At 49.5% G+C, this 22,500-nt stretch overlaps 1 protein-coding gene across 1 annotated transcript in view; it reads right to left on the reverse strand.

The window, feature by feature from the left end:
- LOC308153875 (A disintegrin and metalloproteinase with thrombospondin motifs 2-like) overlaps positions 1-22,500 on the reverse strand; it is a gene marked incomplete at both ends in the record, with an annotated part of 138,369 nt that overhangs the window by 15,761 nt on the left and 100,108 nt on the right. Inside the window, 24 exon segments of the mRNA XM_080527059.1 lie at positions 85-810; positions 2,329-2,565; positions 5,751-5,840; positions 6,093-6,222; positions 6,710-6,766; positions 6,768-6,827; positions 6,829-6,909; positions 6,912-6,921; positions 7,189-7,220; positions 7,223-7,267; positions 7,269-7,324; positions 7,471-7,492; positions 7,494-7,628; positions 7,834-7,997; positions 8,153-8,233; positions 9,079-9,202; positions 9,640-9,773; positions 12,337-12,512; positions 12,876-13,021; positions 13,381-13,494; positions 15,081-15,110; positions 16,030-16,162; positions 16,461-16,604; positions 22,490-22,500. The exon segment at positions 22,490-22,500 is cut by the window's right edge and continues 95 nt beyond it. Coding sequence (XP_080383185.1) covers positions 85-810; positions 2,329-2,565; positions 5,751-5,840; positions 6,093-6,222; positions 6,710-6,766; positions 6,768-6,827; positions 6,829-6,909; positions 6,912-6,921; positions 7,189-7,220; positions 7,223-7,267; positions 7,269-7,324; positions 7,471-7,492; positions 7,494-7,628; positions 7,834-7,997; positions 8,153-8,233; positions 9,079-9,202; positions 9,640-9,773; positions 12,337-12,512; positions 12,876-13,021; positions 13,381-13,494; positions 15,081-15,110; positions 16,030-16,162; positions 16,461-16,604; positions 22,490-22,500 — 2,938 coding nt within the window.

A 22,500-nucleotide genomic window follows, 5' to 3' on the forward strand; every position in this document is an offset into this window, starting at 1 on the left:
CTCCAGTCTGTTAGCAGACATAGTAAATCTCTATAAGAGAAATGAAGAGGAGGGCGGGTAAGGTCCGTCACACGCTCCTCTGACCTCTTTTCATCCTCAACAGAAAGTTCCGCTTCTCCTCTAGAAGCTCCTGGATGCGTTTGTTCCTTGTTCTCTCCCGGAGGAACACCCGACTCCGTCTGGGGATTAGATTGTTTTGGGAGATGTCGTTGTCCGTCCCGACGCCCCCCCTGTCAGGAACGTCGATGGAGTTGTTCTCGCTGGTCTCCTCCGCTCGACTCGGAGGTCTTGTGGTCGTGGGGATCGGCGGTTTTGTCGTAGCGATGGTTGTCGACGGAGGTGGGGCAGTCGTTGAATCTGAGGGCTGAGTCTGCGTTACCATGGGAATGGTGGGGCCGACAGGTATGTATTCGGTGAAGTCCAGCCATGTGGTGGTCAAATCTGCGATGTCATCACTGTGGACAGTAGGAATCACGGCTGTGACGTCATCGACGCTTGGCATGGTTCCGCTGGGCATTGTGACATCACTGTAAGGCATGGTTAGGCTGTCCGTTGTGATGTCATCAACAATTGGGATATTTCCACTGGGCATCGTGACGTCGCCATAGGGCATTGTGACATCGCCATAGGACATTGTGACATCACCATAGGGCATTGTACCACTGGGCATTGTGATGTCGCCATAGGACATTGTGACATCACCATAGGGCATTGTACCACTGGGCATTGTGACATCTTCGAATGCAATGGTTCCACCAGGCATTGTACTGTCATCAAAGTAGATTGTTTCAGTGGGAATTATGAACTCATCTATGAATGTAGGGCTGGGAGTTGTGGTGTCATGGATAAGAACTGGGGTATCATCAGCACTGACAGTAGAGCGGGTCACTACAGGTTCGTCACCAGCATAGGAGATATGGATAGTTTGTGAAGCAGTGAAAGGGCTACTGGGAGTTGTGGTGTACATGCTAGTCGTGTGGGGGGTGGGGGGTGGAGGGTAGTGTGGGTGAGGTGTTGGATGGGTGGGTGTTTTTTTTTTTGGACTGGACTTTGGTGGGAGTGGTGTTTTTTTTACTTTAGTGGGAGTGGTGTTTTTAGGACTGGACTTTGGTGGGGGTGGTGTTTTTTTGACTTTAGTGGGAGTGTCGGTTTTAGGACTTGTCTTTGGTGGGAGTGGTGTTTTTTTTACTTTAGTAGGAGTGGTGTTTTTAGGACTTGTCTTTGGCTTATTAGGTATGGGTTTTTTGGGGGTGGTCTTTGGTTTATTGGGTATGGGTTTTTGGGGGGTGGTCTTTGGTTTATTGGGTATGGGTTTTTTGGGATTGATCTTTGGCTTATTGGGTATGTTTTTTTGGGGACTGGGCTTATTGGGTATGGTTTTTTTCGGGGTGGTCTTTGGCTTATTGGGTATGGGTTTTTTCGGGGTGGTCTTTGGCTCATTGGGTATGGGTTTTCTCGGGGTGGACTTTGGTGGGAGTGGTGTCTTTTTGACTTTAGTGGGAGTGGTGTTTTTAGGACTGGACTTTGGTGGGAGTGGTGTCTTTTTGACTTTAGTGGGAGTGGTGTTTTTAGGACTGGACTTTGGTGGGAGTGGTGTCTTTTTGACTTTAGTGGGAGTGGTGTTTTTAGGACTTGTCTTTGGCTTAGGGGTGGGGGTTTCTTGGGGGCTGGTCTCTGGCTTAATAGGTGTGGTGGTTTCGGTGCTGGTATCTTTCTCTGTCTGTGTGTGTGAGGTGTTTTCGGTGCTGATCTCTGTCTGTGTGTGTGTGGTGTTTTCGGTGCTGATCTCTGTCTGTGTGTGTGTGGTGGTTTCGGTGCTGGTCTCTGTCTCTGTCTCTGTCTGTGTGTGTGTGGTGGTTTCGGTGCTGGTCTCTGTCTCTGTCTCTGACTGTGTGTGTGTGGTGTTTTCGGTGCTGGTCTCTGTCTCTGTCTCTGTCTGTGTGTGTGTGGTGTTTTCGGTGCTGGTCTCTGTCTGTGTGTGTGTGGTGTTTTCGGGGTTGGTCTCTGTCTCTGTCTCTGACTGTGTGTGTGTGGTGTTTTCGGTGCTGGTCTCTGTCGCTGTCTCTGTCTGTGTGTGTGTGGTGTTTTCAGGGCTGGTCTCTGTCGCTGTCTCTGTCTGTGTGTGTGTGGTGTCTTCGGTGCTGATCTCTGTCGGTGTGTGTGTGGTGGTTTCGGGGCTGATCTCTGTCTCTGTCTCTGTCTGTGTGTGTGTGGTGGTTTCGGTGCTGGTCTCTGTCTCTGTCTCTGTCTCTGTCTGTGTGTGTGTGGTGGTTTCAGTGCTGGTCTCTGTCTCTGTCTCTGTCTGTGTGTGTGTGGTGTTTTCGGTGCTGGTCTCGGGCGCCACTTGGGTGGTGGTTTGTGGGCTAGTGTTGTCCTTGGGGGGAGGCAGAGGCATAGGCACAGGGTGAGCAGTGATCCGGGTTGGGGCGGTGGTGGTAGGCGGTGTGGTCTCAGTGACATTGCTGCAGGACTTGCAGCACATGCGCTTGTAGCCCGGCAGAGAGCAGTAACGGTTCAGCACCTCCATGCGACAGAACACCGACTTGTCTCCATGACAACGCTGGCCTGTGGGAGAGAGAGCAGAGAGCTGAGATCGGGCGGGGCTGGAGAAGGCTGTGTGTGTGTGTGCAAGCGTGTGTGTCTTATGCTATGTGTGTGTGTGTGTCTGAGTGTGAGCGTGTGTGTCTTACATATGTCTAAGTGTGTGTGAGTGTGTGTGTGTGTGTGTGTGTGTCTGAGTGTGTGTGAGTGTGAGTGTGTGTGTGTCTTATGTTATGTATGTCTGAGAGTGTGTGAGTGTGAGTGTATTCACACTGTGCTGAGTAAAGTAGTAAAAGTGGTAAATGCAGACCATTAGCAGGAGATGCAGGAAGGAAGAGGAAAAACCAACAAGCACGGACAGCAGTCGTTAGATTAGTCCATTGCAAGGAAGAGGAAGGAGTGTGGCCAGTTCTGTGTTGTGGCTTTGTGGTTCTAATTTGGTGCTCTCAGAAGATACTGACTTGTAATCATATTTTTTAAATACAGTATAAACCTAATTTTGATACTCATCTTTCTTGCAGAAAAGTGTTTTATGTAATCCAACATTCATAATTTTTTATGATTTTCTATGGAAATTTAATTTAACCTCTGACCCTTTAAACAACAAACCAGCAGAGAGTCAGAAAGGAAGAAAGACAGCTATTTTTTTTTACATTTTTTATTTATACAACTTTTGCAGTTGATAATGACAGAAACTGAAAGAATGAGATGTCCTCCCCCCTCAATATATAGATATATTCTTTTCTTAAGAAAAATAAATCAACTGTATCGAAAGGTACAAGTTCACAGTCACTTTGGTAAAACACTTCATTACTTGGAAATCAACCAATCAATCAGTTAATCAATTGATAAGTAAAATGAATAAATTACATAAATTATAGTAGATCGTCAAATAAATAAAATACAGAATTTCCATGATGATGTAAAAACTGGAATGGCACATTAAGTGTCATATGAAACATTTACAAAACATTAATAAATTTTCCCTGATAAATCAAAGTGCATATAGACGCAGTGCACGTATTCCATCTGAATGTTTCCCCAACGTTAGCCAAACGTTAGCCAGCCCAACACAGCAGGCCAGTGAAGCCACGAAACAGTTACCCATAGTATAGAATATTATAGTTTTTTTTCCATAAGTAAGAAGATAACAGTCATGAACATTATTAAATACAGTCAACACCAATGTTATATACAGTATCGCACTGCTAGGTCTGGCTAGGTCTCATATGGTCCAACTCCAGCACGAGACCTCGGATAACTCGCTACATAGTCACAACAGAAATATGTGATCACGATACAATGACAAGTCTGAAGTGTTTATAGATGCCACGTGTCCATAACCTAGGCCCTTTGTAAACCTTCCCCACGCGTCAGACGCCAGTCCAACGTCCTCTTTGTAGGTTTGATGGTTTGCGTGTGAGTTTGTTGGTTTGAAGCTGCCTCTATTCCAAGTGATAAATAAACTTTTTTTTGAGTAAAGCCATCTCTTTCACAGATAAATGCCATTACATTCAGTCCAAGATAAGGCATTGTTCATATGTTTAATGTTCATCAAAAAAGAAAAGAAAAACAAGATCTGACGCTCTTGAGTGAAGGTTTATGAGGTATTTTTGTATCAGATTTCTATGTCTACTAGATGCCCGCATGAGGAAACATTCTCGCACATGCGCACACACAAGCACACTCACGCAAATGCGTACGCATGCACACAGGTACACACACACACACACACACACACACACACACACACACACACTCATGCACACTCACACACATACACACATACACACATACACACACACACACACACACACAAGCTCAAACGGGTAAGGGATGCGTATGTGCATGACAAAAAGTGATCCTTTACCTAAAGAAACTATGGAGCAACAGTACCACTTATCCATCTGAGTAAATGGAGAGGCAACTAACTGACCAGGTCCTGCATAATATAGGTCTACTCCCTTCCCCCCAAACACTTTACTCTTATTAAATATTTACTTCTGTATTCATGTAAAATCAATAAAAAAATACACATAACAGTCAAGGATCTAAGCGATCAATAGCAGTCCAAAGGTTTAGGCAAATAAGCTACAGCTTATTCATGGTAAAACATTATTATTCATATTATTGTTGCTCATATAGATTTAGATGTATATATATATATATATATATATAAATACAAATATATGTATAGATGTATTTGTTTAAAGTTTGCAAGCACAAATAAGCTGCATTTATTGAACTTTAGTTTAACAGTCAAAGAGAGGATGGCTAATGATGAGTTGAAAATGGGAAGCAACCTCACACGGTCAAACTACCCTGTTTTTATTAGCCTTTTACTCTTTAATCTTGGCCTCTTCACCTCACAGTTCCCCCCAAAAAACAAAAGTGTTGGTTATGTCACTTCCTGTATCTGTGCTGAGTTCCTGTCAGTCTGAGAATGGAACCTAGAACAAGATGAACCATCATTCTCATTCCAGAATGGAACCAGGATGTGAGATGAGCACTTTAGCAAAGATGTCCTCATTGTGACAAGATCACATTCACAATAAAGCTTTCGTATATATTTTTTTCCCCTTTTTTTTTCTTTTCTCTTTGTTATTTTCACACCTGTCGCTCCCGACAATGACGGCGTGGAGAAAAAAATCGCAGCCGCATCTCAGGAGCGTTAACCCATGACGACTCGTAGCTAGCTCGCACAAAACATTGGCCTCTGAAACAGAGGGGGGCGCTCACACCTCACTGGCTCCTCAACCCCTCTAAAAGCCGCCAATCAAAACCTGACCACCTTTCCCGTTCATTTCTCTTCAAAAGTTTTTATGTTTTTCTTTTAGTTTTCGACTGGCCAGCGGTTACAACACAATGCTCCACGATAGGAGAGTAGAGATAGAGAGAGAGACAGAGCAAAGAGAGACCCAACCAGCACACACAGGGGCCAGAGACCTCCTCCACTTACAGCTGCCTCAGGAGACAGGAGAGAGAGAGACAACACCCCCCCAAAAAGAGAAGCGAAAGCTGCCGCTGTCTGGCGGAGCGCAGGGCACAGGCACGGGGGCGGGGGGGCTGGGGGTGTCAGGGCCAGGGGGACAGCCTGGCTAAGCCCCGGGCCTGGGCCTGCAGAGAGAGAAGGACAGACAGGGCCAGGCCCCAGCAGAGGACAGGCATGCTCAGGAGACCCGGCTGGGAGCTATAGAGGGATGGTTTACGTGGCGAGTCTTGAACGGGGTGGCCCGGGTCGGGCCGGGACAGCCACTGGATCAGGATGTTGCCGTTCTTGTTCAGGTCCGACGAGCCCCCTAGAGATGGACGTGGGAGGAAGGGAACACGGGGAAAGGTGAGGTTACGCTTTACCTGAACATCAACTAGATGAACCGTCACCTATCCAAACAGTGCCACATGGGAACTGATCCATTGATACACAGTTCTATGTACTGAATGTTCTATGTACTGTATGTTCTATGTACTGTACTCTATGTACTGTGCTGTACTGTATGTTCTATGTACTGTATGTATCTATGAAGATATCCCATAATAAGCCCTGTACTCACTGGGGCAGGGTGCCAGGCGACAGGATCGTATGGTCTGTGGCTTGCCCTCCAGACACCCGCCGATGGCGTTGTCACGCATGTCACACGACACCTCCCTGTACTGCATCCCGTTGGAACACGTCACAGAGCACTGTGGACACAGGTACACACGCAGGCAGGCACACGCGCACGCACACACACACACACACACACACACACACACACACATATACACTGTGTGGGTATGCAGTACGGTATATCACCCCCAGTACAACCTAGGAAACAAATACACACACATACCCACCCACCCACACACACACACACACACACACACACACACACACACACACAACATACACACACACACACACACACACAACATACACACACAACACACACACACACACACACACACACACTACATACACACACATACACATACACACACAATACACACACACACACACACTGTGTGGGTATGCAGTACGGAATATCACCCCCAGTACAACCTAGGAAACAAATACACACACACACACACACACACACACACATACATACACACACACCGACACAAACACACACACACACACACACACACAGACCGCTCCACCCCCAGTGGTCCCTCCAGGGGTGCGTACCTGGGACCAGGGCCCTACTCTCCACTGGACCGGGCAGGCCTCTCTGTTGCAGGCCTGGGCGGCCCTCTGGGCGGTCGTCGTTACAGTACTTGCTGTGGATGTGCTTCTCCGTGCCGTGTGTTTAACTTCTGCGTGCAGCGTACCCACCGTGTCTGGATGCCCGTCTTCCCACACGACTTACTGCACTTCTCCCAAACCCCCTGTCTCCCCACCTAGAGAGACGGAGAGGGGGCAGACAAGAGAGACACCAGAGAGAGAGGGGCTTAGATAGAGACGAGAGAGAGAGAGAGAGAAGAGAGAGAGGAGAGATACACACACTATAGGAAATATTTTGTTTTCTACACACACCACACACACCCACACGCACACACACACACACACACACGCACACACACACGACACCCCCCCCCCCCCCCACACACACACACACACAACACACACACACAAGGGGCTCCCCAGGAGCGTCCTAGAGTACGTACTTGGGTTCGGAGCACTGCTTCATGTTGCAGCGCGCTGGCTGATGGAGCGAGGCTTCTTGATGTTCTCACAGTAACGCCGCGTGCACCATCTTAGCATCTGCCCTCCTCCTGCAGCCGTACCGCGTATACTGGTTACCTACCCCACACACACACACACACACACACACACACACACACACCCAGCGTGAGACAAATAGCTACTCATCTCCAAACATCGACCCCCCCTCTCTGTACTGAGCGAGCGGCGCTCCTGTGCCGAGCGGTGTTCCGTTCATCACCTACCTCCACAGCTCCTGGAGCAGTGGGGACCATTTCTTCAGGGCCCACTCGTAGAAGGTGTGGTCCTCCACCAGCATGTTGTTCTCCGATGGCCGACAGCAGGTCATGTGGATGATGTACTTATAGGACAGGGTCACCTTCGCATCTCCGTGAGACTGCACCTGAGGGACGAAAAACACCTAAAACCAACCATGTCCTGACACACGTTTCTACAGGTAATGGGGATGTATCGTTCGTTCTCTGTGTGTGTGTGTGTGTGTGTGTGTGTGTGTGTGTGTGTGTATGTGTGTGTGTGTGTGTGTGTGTGTATGTGTGTGTGTATGTGTGTATGTGTGTGTGTGTGTGTGTATGTGTGTGTGTGTGTACCATGATGAGGACCCCGTGTCTAATAGGTCCATTGGTCTGAAGCGTTTCCTTATCATTGTCGTTCTCGTACTCCCATTCCACGCCCTTCTCTACGACCGCACGGGATTCTGGGAGATCCCCCTCCATGTTGAGGAAGAATTGTCCTGACGCCTGGTTTTTCACCGCTGAGGGGAACACAATCATTTAACAGAATACACACACACGCACACACACACACGCCTGCACGCAGACACGCAAACACACAAACACACACACACACACACACCAAAATACACCAGCACCCACCTTATGCATGAACACACACACACACATTTCGTACCTAGAATGTGTGGAGTTGCTTTCAGTTCCTGGATCAGTAGATGTCTTGCCCCTCGAGGGATTTCAAGTACTTTGAGATAACCTGAAATGAAGATGCAAAACATGTTTTTCAAATTCTACAGTTTCAGCACAGAAAACAACTCAAAGAAGGACATGGCTAATTCCTGAGTTGAGTTGAACTGCAGCGATTATCGCCATCAATGGCAAGCATCTAATTCCAGTATACAAATATCCAAAAAGCTATTTCCTCTTCAGCTTTGGATAATATTTGTATAAGTATGTGATCATGGCGGCCCACGGCCTTTCACGTGGACCATGGGCTTCTTTCTAATCATATGGAAATGTTTCTAACAGGCCTTTATTTTTTGTGCCATGGCACGCACTGTGTTTATGTGACCAGTAGAGGGCGATGTCTGACTGAGAATTACAGTGTACCGGTGGGATTGTGACCACATCATCATCTGAGGGCACACAGACCTGGAAAACAACCTCATCTACCTCCCATCCTGCTTTATCTTCACGGCTTCTCATGTTCCAGGATCTGACAGCTTTGCTGCTGATTACCTCACCAGGCATGCCCTGCCAATGTGTGTGTGTGTGTGTGTGTGTGTGTGTGTGTGTGTGTGTGTGTGTGTGTGTGTGTGTGTGTGTGAGTGTGAGTGTGACTGTGACTGTGTGTGAGTCTGAGTCTGAGTCTGAGTGTGTGTGTGTGTGTGTGTATGTGTGTGTGTGTGTGTGTGTGTGTGTGTGTGTGTGTGTGTGTGTGTGTGAGAGTGTGAGTGTGACTGTGTGTGAGTCTGAGTCTGAGTGTGTGTGTGTGTGTGTGTATGTGTGTGTGAGTGTGACTGTGACTGTGTGTGAGTCTGAGTCTGAGTCTGAGTCCGAGTGTGTGTATGTGTGTGCGTGTGTTCGTGTGTAGGTGGGTACCTTGTTTCTTGGCACTGCGGGTGAAGTTGCCCTTGATGATCTTGCAGCTGGAGTCGTCTCCTCCACAGACGCCACACTTATCCTCCTGCTGGGAGGAGCCTCTCACACCGTCACAGCCCACTTTCTGCAACACACACACACACACACACACACACACACACACACACACACACACACACACAGTCTCAGTTACTCTACGAATAAACACAGCAACACACTCATTCTAACCACTTACCCCACACACACTCACACATAGTTACTATAGACACTCGGACATACTCGAACCCACACACACTCGTCTCCAGTTTGTGAAGCAGACACTCCCGAACCATCCCAGGTTTGGGTAGGAGGGGTTGTGAGTGATGGAATGGAGGGATCAGCGGAGGAGGTGAAGAGGAGGTGAAGAGGAAATACAAGGATTTCCTGTGCTCCCTCTCTTTCCAGCACCAAGCACAAAAGCACAAAAGCACACACACACACACACACACACACACACGCAGACACACACGCACACGCAGACACACACGCACACACCAGACACACAGGCACACACACACTCACCTCACAGTCCCCACGCACACACACGCTGTAGGGGTCCTTGTAGGAGCAGCGTGTGCCGTCGTGGACCATCCTCTGCATGTTGACCACGTCTCTCGTCTCCTTGGACTGGCAGTGCAGGTGGCAGCGCTGCTTAGCTGGAGGACACACACACACACACACACACACACACACGCGTTTTATTAATTAATGAATTAATAAACAGTGAAGCATACAGTTGTTACTGGTTTTTACAAATGGGTTAGGGTTATGCGTTCTTGCACTCTATCCAGAGTGTATAGCAAGTACGGTATCCAAGTATGTATACTCTATAGATAAGAGTGCAAGAAGGCATTTTGGAACACAGCCATTGTCTCCACTGTACAGAGGAGCAGCTCCACCCACACACTGGAGAAACACAATATCCCACAAGCCCAGCCACAGCCACGGTCGTCCAAGGCCTCTCTCACCCTCCCTCATCCTCTCCTACTGTGTGTCTGTGTGTATTAGGTTGTACATATATCAGGATTTACTGTATACTCTCCAGGTAAATCACTCTGGAGTCTGGAGAGAGAGAGGGGGGGGGAGGGAGAGAGAGAGAGAGAGAGAAAGAGATAGAGAGAGAAACATGAAACATGTGCGAAGAGAAGAAAGATTTAAGAGAGATTTAGTGGAGATTAAGTATCCATACTTTAGCTGTCTGTATATCTGATACAGCTCAGTCTCTCTGACTGGGTCCTCCTTGGCCCCTCAAATCCACCATTGAGTCTGGCCAAGAGTGCATAGAGAAGTGTATAGAGAAGTGTATAGAGAAGTGTATAGAGAAGTGTATAGAGAAGTGTATAGAGAAGTGTATAGAGAAGTGTATAGAGAAGTGTATAGAGAAGTGTATAGAGAAGTGTATAGAGAAGTGTATAGAGAAGTGCATAGAGAAGTGCATAGAGAAGTGCATAGAGATGTGTATAGAGAAGTCAGTGTGGAAACGTGGGTGTGCTGCTGCTGACAGGTTGTGGACTCGGGGGAAGGGGGGATTGTGTGGAAATGGGGGATTGAAGGGTAGGAGGAGCCGTTGAGACAAGCGGGAATCCAGGGCCTCCAATCACGTCGCATGATTTTGTGGGGGATGGGGCGTCGATCTCTGTCGGCCCAAGAAGTGGACCAGTGTCGGATCACCAGATTCTGTACACCCGTCTGTCTGTAGAGTAGGTAGAGACAAGACACAGCCGGACATGGCCAGAACATGACCAGAACGTTGTTTCCCACAGACATGAACGGAATCAGTAGGCGATGTTCAGAACGCATTGTAGTCTCGAGGACGTTACACCTCCAGCTCTCCAACAACAGAGCATCCCAGAGAGGGAGAGGGGTCCCTGGGGTGGAGACGGGGGGGTGGGGGGGGTGACTAAGCCCCATTTACCAAGTGGATCACGGATGACCGGAAAAGCAGCTGGGATGATATGAGCTCGTTGTTATATTGTGTTTCAAAACTCTAGAGTATTGTAAGGATGTTGGCCATGTCAAACCAGAAGGGTAGAAGCGCTGAATTTCATAACAGGGATAATTATAGTTCTGGAGGCTTGGGTTTTAACACGATGTACAGACTATCTTGTTCTCCTCTTCACATTATCTTTAACCCTGGAGATGACAGAAGAGAAAATGGAATTTCCCCACCTTCTCCCTTCGCACACTCAAATAATTGGAGCTCACGGAGAGACGGTGAAAAGGCCTTGCTCCAAAACATGGCATTTAGAAAATGACAAGAACGCAAATTAAAATGTTTTATAATTTTAGCGAGGGGCCACTTAAGCTTCAATCTTCTGTGACCGAGGATTAGATACGGAGACGGGGGAGCGGCGCTCTTCTCCGCCGTTGCCCTTTTAGTGGGATGATAATCTGGTTCGTGGCGGGACTGCCACCTCCACTTGGAGAGGGGGTGTATCGGTATGTGCCGCCTCCCATGGAGGGGGGGGTGTCACAGTGGGGTTTGGAGAGGGGAGATGCAGAGAGGGGGAAGAAGGGGAAGAGAGAGGGGGGAGAAGGGGGAGGGAGAGAGGGGGGAGGAGAAGAAGGTGGATCCCTTTGCGGGACCGACGGTTTGACCGTGTGTCGAGGTCTGATTCACAACAGCTGGTTGGATGGAGGGAGAGGGGGAGAGGGAGAGAGAGAGAGAGACAGAGAGAGAGAGACTGGAAAAGAGTTTAGATGACATCAGCAGGGTTTAGTGGGAAGAAGGAAGAGTGTTCAAAGATACGTGTTGTTCTAAAGAGGCTCAAAGACGTGGTGTTTTTACAGATGGGTGTTTCCATCCTTCTGAGCCTCACTCAGGGTCAGCGGGCTGTCAGAACATAATTAAGTACATTGTAATCACATTGAACTTCACACTTTTTTTAGGCGCAGTGTACAAACACGGTAGATGAAAAGAAAAGAAGATACTGTCTTGCTCTTGATGTTTTGAAACGCAATTCCACACACTCACATAGCAAAATGATGTGTGTCCTCTCTTGGTAGCCATATTCTAGTGTTTCTACCTATCTTATTCTCTCTCCCTCTATCTTTCTCTCTCTCTCTCTCTCTCTCTCTCTCTCTCTCTCTCTCTCTATCTCTATGGCTGTGTTCTTGTGCTCTAGAGCAAGTACGGTTAAGTCTCTCTCTCTCTCTCTCTCTCTCTCTCTCTCTCTCTCTCTCTCTCCATCTCTCTGGGAGAGTCCTGGGCGTACTCACGTTCCTGGTGTTCGTAAGGCAGCCAGTGATGCTTGTTGTTCTGGAACTCAAACTTGGGGTCCCACATGCGACACTGCTCCTCCCTGAAGTCACTGTCCAGCTCCTCACACTCCTGCTTCTGGCACAGCTGGAACTGGTAGTAAGCCCCCAGGCAGGTACGCCCCCCGTTGGCCGGGCTGGGGAGGGCAGGGAGGGGGGGAGGGGAGGGGAGGGGAGGGGAGGGAGGGGAGGGGAGGGGAGGGGAGGGGAGGGGAGGGCAGGGGAGGGGAGGGGGGGGGCAGAGTATCAGCATTATCATTAACCTTTGTTGATGTGGGACAGTTGAACGTTGAGAAGAGGAGAGGAGAGGAGAGAAGAGGAGAGGAGAGGAGAGGAGAGGAAAAGAGAGGAGAGGAGAGGAGGGGAGAGGAGAGGAGGGGAGAGGAGAGGAGGGGAGAGAAGAGGAGAGGAGAGGAGAGGAGAGGAGAGGAAAAGAGAGGAGAGGAGAGGAGGGGAGAGAAGAGGAAAAGAGAGGAGAGGAGAGGGGATCTGACACTGACCTGGGGTTGTTACATTCGCGGGTGCGGAACTGAACTCCTCCTCCACAGGAGCGAGAGCAGGAACCAAACTGGCTCCACTGGCCCCAGTGGCCATCCTGCTTGATGATGTCAGGGGTCAGGTAGATACAGTGGCCTTTGAAGCAGTTCTGCCATTGGACGAGAGAGAGGCAGAGACTGAGTGTGTTAGGATGTCAGAGGAGGAAGTGAAATGAAGATAGACAGAGATAGAAGGACTGTGTGTATGTGTGTGTGTGTGTGTGTGTGTGTGTTTGTGTGTGTGCTTGCGCATTTCTGTGAGTGTGTGTGTGTGTGTGTTTCTGTCTGTCTGTGTGCATGTGTATGTGTGCGTAAGTGTGTGTGTGTGTGTGTGTATGCCGTGTGTGTGTGTGTGTGTGTATGCCACGCGTGTGTGTGTGTGTGTGTGTGTGTTTGTGTGTGTATGCAGTGTGTGTGTGTGTGTATGCCGTGTGTGTGTGTGTGCGTGTGTGTGTGTGTGTGTGTGTACCTTCCCCTCTCCGCACATGGTGCCGTCGATGGGCGGCCCCTTCTTGGTCTTGCAGAAGAAGGGGTTGTCAGGGTGACTGCACCACAGCTGCTTGCACGGGTCGAAGGTGCGATACTGCAAACGGGACAAAGAGAAATTCCTCCTCACACACTCACTCTCTTTCCGAAAAATACACACCACCCAAAACACTGGGCGCCTATACACACACACACACACATCTACACACACAGGGCACTTTCCCTGGAGGACGGTAAAAATCACCGCTTAGGCCGACTCGAAATGAGAACCCCCTCCCTCCCATAGAGCTCTGCGTCGGACCAGAACTCTACGGGAGGAATAGAGCTTCGATGGAGACCACGCCCAGAGGTGACTCAGACACACACAAGAGAGCACACACACACACACACACAAACACACACACACACACCCACCCACCCACACCCACACACACACACACACACACACACCCACCCACCCACACCCACAAACGGGGGATGAGCTGGACCATTGACTGCACATGTAACGGTCGAGGAACACAAACGTCGAGAAACCACAACAGAGATCACATCAACACTAGTCGATACAATGGGAGTCCAATAGTCCAGCCTGTATACACACACCACGGAGGGCCATCACGGTCACAACGAGAATGGCGCTACTCTCTCGTAGAGAACACACACACGAAGCCGGATCATGCAAAAAACAAAACCAAAGGATGAGGAGGAGGTCTCTCTGAGCGAGAGCCCCCCCGCCGCCTCCGCCCCCCCCCTCCCCCCACCTTACAGGGGCGAGGGGCAGGGAGGGCCCAGGGCGTGAGGGCAAAGGTGAAAGATCAACCAGATCAAGTCGTTTTTGAAGGAGGTGGGGGGGGGGGGGGTGTCTCTGATAGGTCGATATCAGTTGCCCTTAGCTTAGCATTCTGGGATCTACTTGCCCTCCCCCGAATCGTTATCTTCATGGTTACTGGGGAACACACAAAACTGATTTGAGATCAGTTGTGGTGGAGGGGTTCTATTTGACCCTGGGTCCCCTCCTCCTCTCTCACCTGACGCCCTCTTCTCCTCCCCCACCGAGAGCGACTGGCTCCGGTCTCCCCGCCCAGAACGACCCCCCGGATGACCTCTTTCAATGGAAGGGTCAAAGGTCAGACTGCGGTTGGCACTGATGACATCAGCCTCAGGAGGCTGGGCACACGAGACTGCAGGATCCTAAGACCCGGGGAAAAACCTTAGTTGTTCCAACGCCTCGCTGGCAGGACAGGACGTCTTTCCACCCATTTCACAACCATTTACAATCAACCAATAGCCAAGCTTGGACAGACGCCAAATAATGACACAGAGGCTTACAGTAAGTTAGAGGGAAGTGCGTGTGTCATGGTTGAGCTCGTTGGCTCGTTCATCTGGCATGAAATACAGAAAAAAGCTGTTCAGGGACAAATCCAGCTTCCTTGATACTTGTTGTTGTTATTTTTGGGGGGGGAGTAAAAACTGTGTCTTTAGCATCCTGCAGAACACATGTGGGTCACGTGACGATGGGTCGATAATACTGATAAAAAAACTAAAACAATACCGATTATCAATCAGAAGAAAAAAAGAAGCGACCACACGGCTGAGAGGAAGGAGGGTAGGGGGAGGGAGGGAGGGTAGGGGGAGGGGAATGGAAGGGGGTAGTGTGAGGGGGGGGGGGGGGGGTTACCTTACCTGCGTTCCTGACTGGCCCACCTTTTGCAGCTGAGGGAATGGGGGTTTGACAAGAGAATAGAGGATAATCTAGCAACGCGTGCAAAGTCCCTGCAAAGAGTAGGTTCAACTCTCAATCACACATCAGCCCATCCCTGGGCCTCACACACAGAGAGACACACAGCAGAGAGAGAGAGAGAGACGGAGTGACGGAGAGATCATTACATCTTCTTTTTCTTTTTCTTTCAGCTCTTCACGTGACTGAGTCTGAGGAGTACAGAGCGATCTGATCCGGAGCCTGTTCATTACAGGGAGAGGCCGGCGAAGGTAGACATCGGAGGACGGGGCTCGTTGTGATGCGTGGAACGGAATGAGAAATGCGGCTCGGGATGGAATGAGGAACCAACGGTTTGGGCGGATACAGTTCCTCACACCGTCCTACGCGTCACAATGAACCCCGTCCTCCGATTTCTACCTCCGCCGGCCTCCCCCTCTGGCGTTTGCTGTATCAGAAGGGACTTGGGCGATGTAGAGGACGTGTCTCGGTGAAGAGGAGGCCGGCGGGGGGGGTCAAAATCCGAGGACGGGCTCATCGTAACACACAGGACGGGACACGGAATCGACACCGTTTCCTGTTCCATCCCACGCGTCAACAACGAGCCCCGTCCTCCCATTTCTACCTCCCCACCCCCCTCCTCCGCCCCCGGTGTGTGGCGTTAACGTGTCCGGGCTCGTGGCGAACTCTTAACGCTACTCTCGCCGTATACGGGTAACGTCAATCCTAAGCAAGTGCGCCAGTGTTTAATACAGAGTTTTGTTTACATGGGGTTCTCTCCTGTCGGGAGTAAGAGAGTATCTCAGAGTCTAGAGAGAGTTGGACTGTTGTCAAAGTGTTGGACGTAAACGTATGTGGGTTAGTATCTGGTAGTAGGACAGGCCCGGGAGGGAGACACTACGGCGATGGTCTTACCGCCGTACACATCATGTAGCCCACGCCGAAGTCGAAGCGGCACTGCTCGTTCATGGAGTAGTGCAGGCCGGGGAGCTGCGGCAGAGACGGCCAGTTGTGGTCGAACGGGTCATCACGGAGACAGTCGTAGGAGCTGGACGGAGACAAGACGTTTAGTTTTTTTTTCGGGGGGGGGGGGGGTTCGCTTTCGTACTTCATCAACGTTAAGAAACATGCAACATGCACGGTTGTGATGCATTCTTCTGCAGTCGTGTGTGTGTGTGTGTGTGTGTGTATGTATGTGTGTGCATGTCTTTCTGAGTGTGTGTGTGTGTATGTGTGTGTATGTATGTGTGTGCATGTCTGTCTGTCTGTGTGTGTGTGTGTGTGTGTGTGTGTGTGTGTCTGTGTGTGTGTGTGTGTGTGTGTGTGTGTGTGTGTGTGTGACTCACTGTAGGTAGCGTCCCAGTTCGTTCTGGCTGCAGCGTGACCAGTGGAAGCGGTGGAAGGCAGCTTGCACCAGCGGGGCCATGATGCTCCCCATGTGCACCTCGTCTCCACAGCGGTTCCCCTGCCCGTCATGCTCCATACCCAGCCTGGAGAGGGAGGGGGAGGGGGGTGGGGGGGGGGGGGGGTGGAGAGGGGGGATGGAGAGGGGGAAGGGGGGGAGGAAGGGGAGGGGAGGAGAGGACAAAGGTGGAGTTGGCAAGTGGGGAGAGAAGAGGAGAATGGGAGGTATGAGAACATGAATGTTTATGTACAATATGTACATTAGGTGTGTGTGTGTATTTGTATCTTTATGTACTGTTTAGTCTGTGTGTGTGTGTGTGTGTGTGTGTGTGTGTGTTCGGTCTACTGACGCCGACCGAAAGGCTGGACTGAAGGACACGGATACCATTCAACTCGTTTTTCTTATTTTTAGTGAAAATTTAATAGATTGTAAAACCTGCGAATGCAGACAACAAAACATACATGAATACACAGCTCTGACACATTCAAAGACTAAAACAAAGCATATAAATGTTACACAAAGCACGCATCAAACACACTAACCGTGGCATCCCTCAAGTCCTGGCATCACACAATGAACCCATACACACGGTCTCTCACTTTTAAGCACCTAATCACAGCCCCCAATATCCCTACGCATAACTGATCTATATAATCAAACAATTCCCACGCAGTTATGAGGCATAACTCAAAATAATGTTACTAGTATCTAATAATTAATAATTAATAATAACTAATAATTATTTAAATAACATTCAAAATAACATTCCACATACACTGAAACACCCCATCCTAACTGGACAGTACACCTCCCACCTAGCCGATCTAGCTACTAGTCTAGGGAGGCTACCAATGTCCCTTGTTCCTCAATGGGGAGGAGAACAACCATCCTCCTGACATCCCGGTTGGTACTCTGCCCTTACACATCAAGAGTCCAGATTCTTCCTCTTTGTACACCACCAGTCGGTTTATTTTAGTTGTGGGGAGATCCTGTAGGGCACCCTCACATTCTTTAGGAGAGAGTACAGTTTCTCCAGATTGCTTGTCAAGGCGCTCAACTTGCTTTCCTGCTCGACTGGTGCTGCAACTCCTCTTCTCTAACCACTTTCGGGCAGCACGCCACACCCAGGCAACAGCTTGACACAACCTTGACAGGCTACTGAACCTCTCTGGATTCACAAGGTCTGTGATGGATGCGCAGCAAGGTCGTTTCCTAGACTTGTCTTCTGGAAGCTGCCTCTCTTTCTGAATCCCCGAATCCCGCACAGGCTCGGTCAGGCTCTGGTTCACTTTGACCTTTTCGGTCCTCACGTTAGCTTGGGCCCTGGTGAGCGCTCCTGAGAAGGCCTTCCGTTTGAGCTTGTTCACACTTTCTCGAGCATCAGCTGCCACTTCTGCCGCTGATTTCACGGGCCACTCCTCAAAAGGCTTCTCCAGGAATCCAGGTCCATTCTGCCACAGAGAATCTTCGCTCAGTTCTTCAGGAACTGCTCCTCTTGTGCTGATGTCGGCCACATTGCACTCACCGGGGATCCACGACCACTCGGTTGGAGACCCTGTCTTCCCAGGGTCCCACGTTTCCTTGGCTGAGCTCCCGCCTCCTGCCTCTTGGAAGGCTCTTCTTACAAGGATGTTTCCTTTTTGTTTGGCCGGGGACACCAGGCCAATTGGATCGTATAGAGCAGCCTCTTGGCTCAGCAGCTCTCTCCTCGACAAGCCGTTGGGTGTATTCTCCCGGACTTCTTCTACCTTGAGGTTGAGGCCTGTCCTTATCTTTCCATTTCTCTTGGAGAAGTTTACTGATGTCATCATGTAGAGCTGGTCGGAATCCACGAGATACCCAATGCCAAGGGCCTTATTATCCTCGTCTTTCAGCTGATTTGGTAGCACCAGGGTTTTGGATGTCGCTCCAGGCCTCTCCCCTCCACAGGTTCTGGCGTCGTCCTTTCTCCTCCCACCTTGGCCAGACCGGACCCACGGCTTTAGAAAGAACCCTCCAGCGCTCAAGATCTCCTCCACTCCACTCGTGATGGTGTCGAGCATCTTCAGATCATCATGGGAAGTCAAGATGTCGTCGACGTAGCTGTCTTTCTCCAAGACACGACGCTCTTCCTCCCTTTCAATGAACTGAGGTAGCCCTGCTGTCTCCCTCATTGCCAGTTGAGCAATGCAACCAGCAGGACGGTCTCCAATGTTCACCCTCGTGATGGCATACTCCCCGATGTTCTCTTCCTGCCTCAGTCCACTCTCCCTGGTCTCTTCGCAGCACCCGATACACTTGACGATTTCCTCATACTTGGCCGCTGCTGTTCTCATTGATCGGGCGAAGTGTGTCTTGGACTCGTAGGTCACCGTCTCCACATCTTCAAACAGATTGGGATGCGTCCCACTCACAATCTTTCCAAGTGGGCCTTCCCACAGGACCAGGTCTCCTACTACCTTCACAGGACAGGGAACCAACCGCCCCTCTCTTTGGCTGATGAGGAGTTCAATACTCCTTGGCCGGACCAACTCCCGGGTCTTGACCTCGGGGAAGAATCTTTTCAGTTGCTGTGGTTCGATGGCATGGTGCACCTTGGCTATTTCATCTAAGCCGTAGCAGACCAACTGGTGGGCTCTTTCACCTTCCGGGGTCCTGAACCTCACCTTCAGGAGGTACCTTTTGGTGTTGGCTGTCACAGTCATCCCTCCGACGCCCTGCACCACTAGCGTGATTTTCTCGCTCTTCAGGCCAAGCCTACTTGCAGCCGCGTGGGTAATGTAATTTGTATTTGATGCGAGGTCTATCAGAGCACCAATTTGTTGCCCGTCGTTGGCAGTGACCTCCAGGAGCATCATTATTACCGGACACTCGTTTACTCCATTTTCTTCCAGGAGCTTCCCGGCTTTTGCTTCAGTGCAGCTCGTAACTGCTGTCTCAATCTCTGGAGCGAGCTGGGACAAGACCTCTTCCTGTTCAACGGTCAAACTCTGTGCACGTTCACCGCCGCTACTTGGAGTTTCTCTCTTTTCCCCACCATCCTTCTTACTGTCTCTACTGGGGCAGAGAAGGTAATGGTGGTCTGACGACTCTCCTTCTTTGCAGCCTCTCTTGGTGCAGAGGAATTTAAGGTTACACTCTCCGTCAGCGCCATGTGATGAAAGGCACAGCCGGCAGGCTCTAGACTTCTTCACCGCGGCCTTTCTTGATGCCAAGTCGAGGCCTCTGAACTTCTTACAGGTGAACAGCCTACTTCTGTGTTTATCTTCGCACAGAACACAATTGTCATCAGCGCTGTCTCTCTCAGTGGCTCTAGTGAAAGCAAACTTCTTCTCAGTCTTCTTCTCTGGGATCTCCGTGATCACCATCTGCTCCAACTGTTCGAGGATGCTTTCCTGCTTTTGTAGGAAGTCCAGGAAGGTGTCAAAGTATCTCTCCGGCTGGAAACCATTTCGGGGGTCTATTTTGAAAGTAAGCCACTCCTTTTTCAAAGTGAGTGGCAGTTTGTTCTCAATGGCTCCAGTCACCAGAGGGTTTTTGATGGCTACTTCATTGTTAAGATCTTTAAGGTCTGCTAGAGCTTTCTCTGAGATTCGGATCAGATCAATCACCTTCCTGAATTGGTGCTCTTTGACTGGAGAAATCTTCTGCAGCTCTGCTACGAACGCACCCTGAAGACATCTTCGGCAGTATTGTGGCTTGCGATCCTGAGATCCTTCACTATGGTCTCTTCTATACTTTCCAGAAGTTGAAACTTCTTAACTTCCGGAGACCCGGAGGGATCGCCTTGTTCCTGTAGGCTTTCCCAATCCTTCCTCCAGCGGTAGTATTCCCGAATGCAACCTCTAAACGTCGGGAGACTTGTCGGCTTCAGCCTCACTTTTGGAATGCCTCTCGTAGCTGCATTTCCACCCCGTGCGCCTGCTCCCTCAGTCTCCTCCAACGCTTTTTGCTGGGCTTTAACAAGCTCTGCCCCTGCTTCAGTCTCCGCCTGTTGAGCCAGGATAAGCTGGGCGCGTCTGGCGCGTTCTTCCTCTTCAGCCCTCTGGCGCTCTCCTTCAGCTGTTGTGCGGCGGGCGCGGTCTTCTTCCTCAGTTGCCTTTCGAGCTTTTCCTATCTCGGCGTCTCTATCTCGCCTGAGCTTGTTCTTTGAGGACATTAAATGATGCAGCTGTCTCTCCACGTCTTCTACAGCAGCGACAGGGGCCCAGTCTCTCCAGACAGAGAGCTCTCTCTCTGCTCCTGTAGTGAGCTCCTCTAAATGGTGCACTTGTCTCTCATGGCAGTCATGGTCTAGCTGGCCCAATGGGACCTCTTCTGTCTCTTCTTTAGCTCGCTCAGCCTCCCTGATCGAGAACAACACTCTTCTTTCACCGTATCTTGACCACAGATGGAGTTTTACGAGATCGCCAACCTCCGACAATTTAGTCATGCAGTCTCTGCTCACCTTCTCGATGTCTCTCGTCTGTTGTTCTGATAGTTTGGTGGGGTCCTCTTCCGCTTCTGCAAGCAGACCCTCTTCATAGCTACTATTGGCTGCCAGGAGCTTCTCAGCTTCATTAGAGAAAGCCTGCCACTGGACCTTTAATTAGCTCTCGACCATGGAGGGTGTAACGCGGAGCATGAAGGCAGATTTTTTGCTAAAGTTGGATTTAGCTGAATTTCTCTCTTTTTTCAGTTGAGCTACGGACTGGTCCTCTTCAGCCATTTTCCTTCTCTTTTCACAGGCTATCAATGTTTCAATATTTATTCAAACTCTGCTGTTATTTTCTTTAACAGATTAAAGTCCCTTCAAACTGCTCACTTAGTGTTTTTATTTTCGTTTTATTCAACCGTGACGTTTTACATTCAAAACTGACCTTTATTTACTACCAGAATAAATGGGACTCTTATTTTGAAACTCCGGATCTTCTCTCGTGAGCCGCTCGTGCTTGTCAGTGACGCACTAGGGCTCCTCCTCCTCTCACAGTTAGGATATAACACTCCGGTTAGCCACTTTAGCCGATACAGTCAGTCCCACGTTAATTACTCTGGCTAGCAAGGCATGTCTCTATAAACATCCAGCTAGCCAGGCATGTCTCTATACACATCCAGCTTGAATTAGTTCGCTGGTCAGTGCTGTTGCTTACCCGACCGCTTTCCTGGTCTTGCTGTCCTCTCTCGCTGTCTCGCGCTGCCGACCCTGTCACATTTCCAGTAGCTCTGCACAGACACGCTTCACAGACAGCAGACCTGGCTAGCTAGCTCCGGTTAACTGCAGCCACTTTTCCGAGTTCTCTCGACGCTTGTATTCGTCCCGCGGAGAACTCCTCTCTGAATGTGGCTTTCAATTCACTTCTCCACCACCTCGGGAATCTTTTCAAAGATATTTCTTTGACGCCCGGGCCGTAGGTTTTACAATTGTTCGGTCTACTGACGCCGACCGAAAGGCTGGACTGAAGGACACGGATACCATTCAACTCGTTTTTCTTATTTTTTGTGAAAATTGAATAGATTGTAAAACCTGCGAATACATTCAAAGACTAAAACAAAGCATATAAATGTTACACAAAGCACGCATCATACACACTAACCGTGGCATCCCTCAAGTCCTGGCATCACACAATGAACCCATACGCACGGTCTCCCACTTTTAAGCACCTAATCACAGCCCCCAATATCACTACGCATAACTGATCTATATAATCAAACAATTCCCACGCAGTTATGAGGCATAACTCAAAATAATGTTACTAGTATCTAATAATTAATAATTAATAATAACTAATAATTATTCAAATAACATTCAAAATAACATTCCACATACACTGAAACACCCCATCCTAACTGGACAGTACAGTGTGTGTGTGTGCGAGTGTGTGTGTGTGTGTGTGTGTGTGTGTGTGTGTTTGTGTGTGTGTGTGTGTGTGTGTGTGTATGTATGTGTGCGTCTGTGTGTATATGTGTTAGGTGTGCGTAGGTGTGTGTGTGTGTGTGTGTGTGTTTGCTTACACGTGTCCCGT

This window comes from Nansenia antarctica (assembly GCF_963989245.1).
Source record: "Nansenia antarctica genome assembly, chromosome: 3".
In the NCBI taxonomy this organism is placed as follows: Eukaryota; Metazoa; Chordata; class Actinopteri; order Argentiniformes; family Microstomatidae; genus Nansenia; species Nansenia antarctica.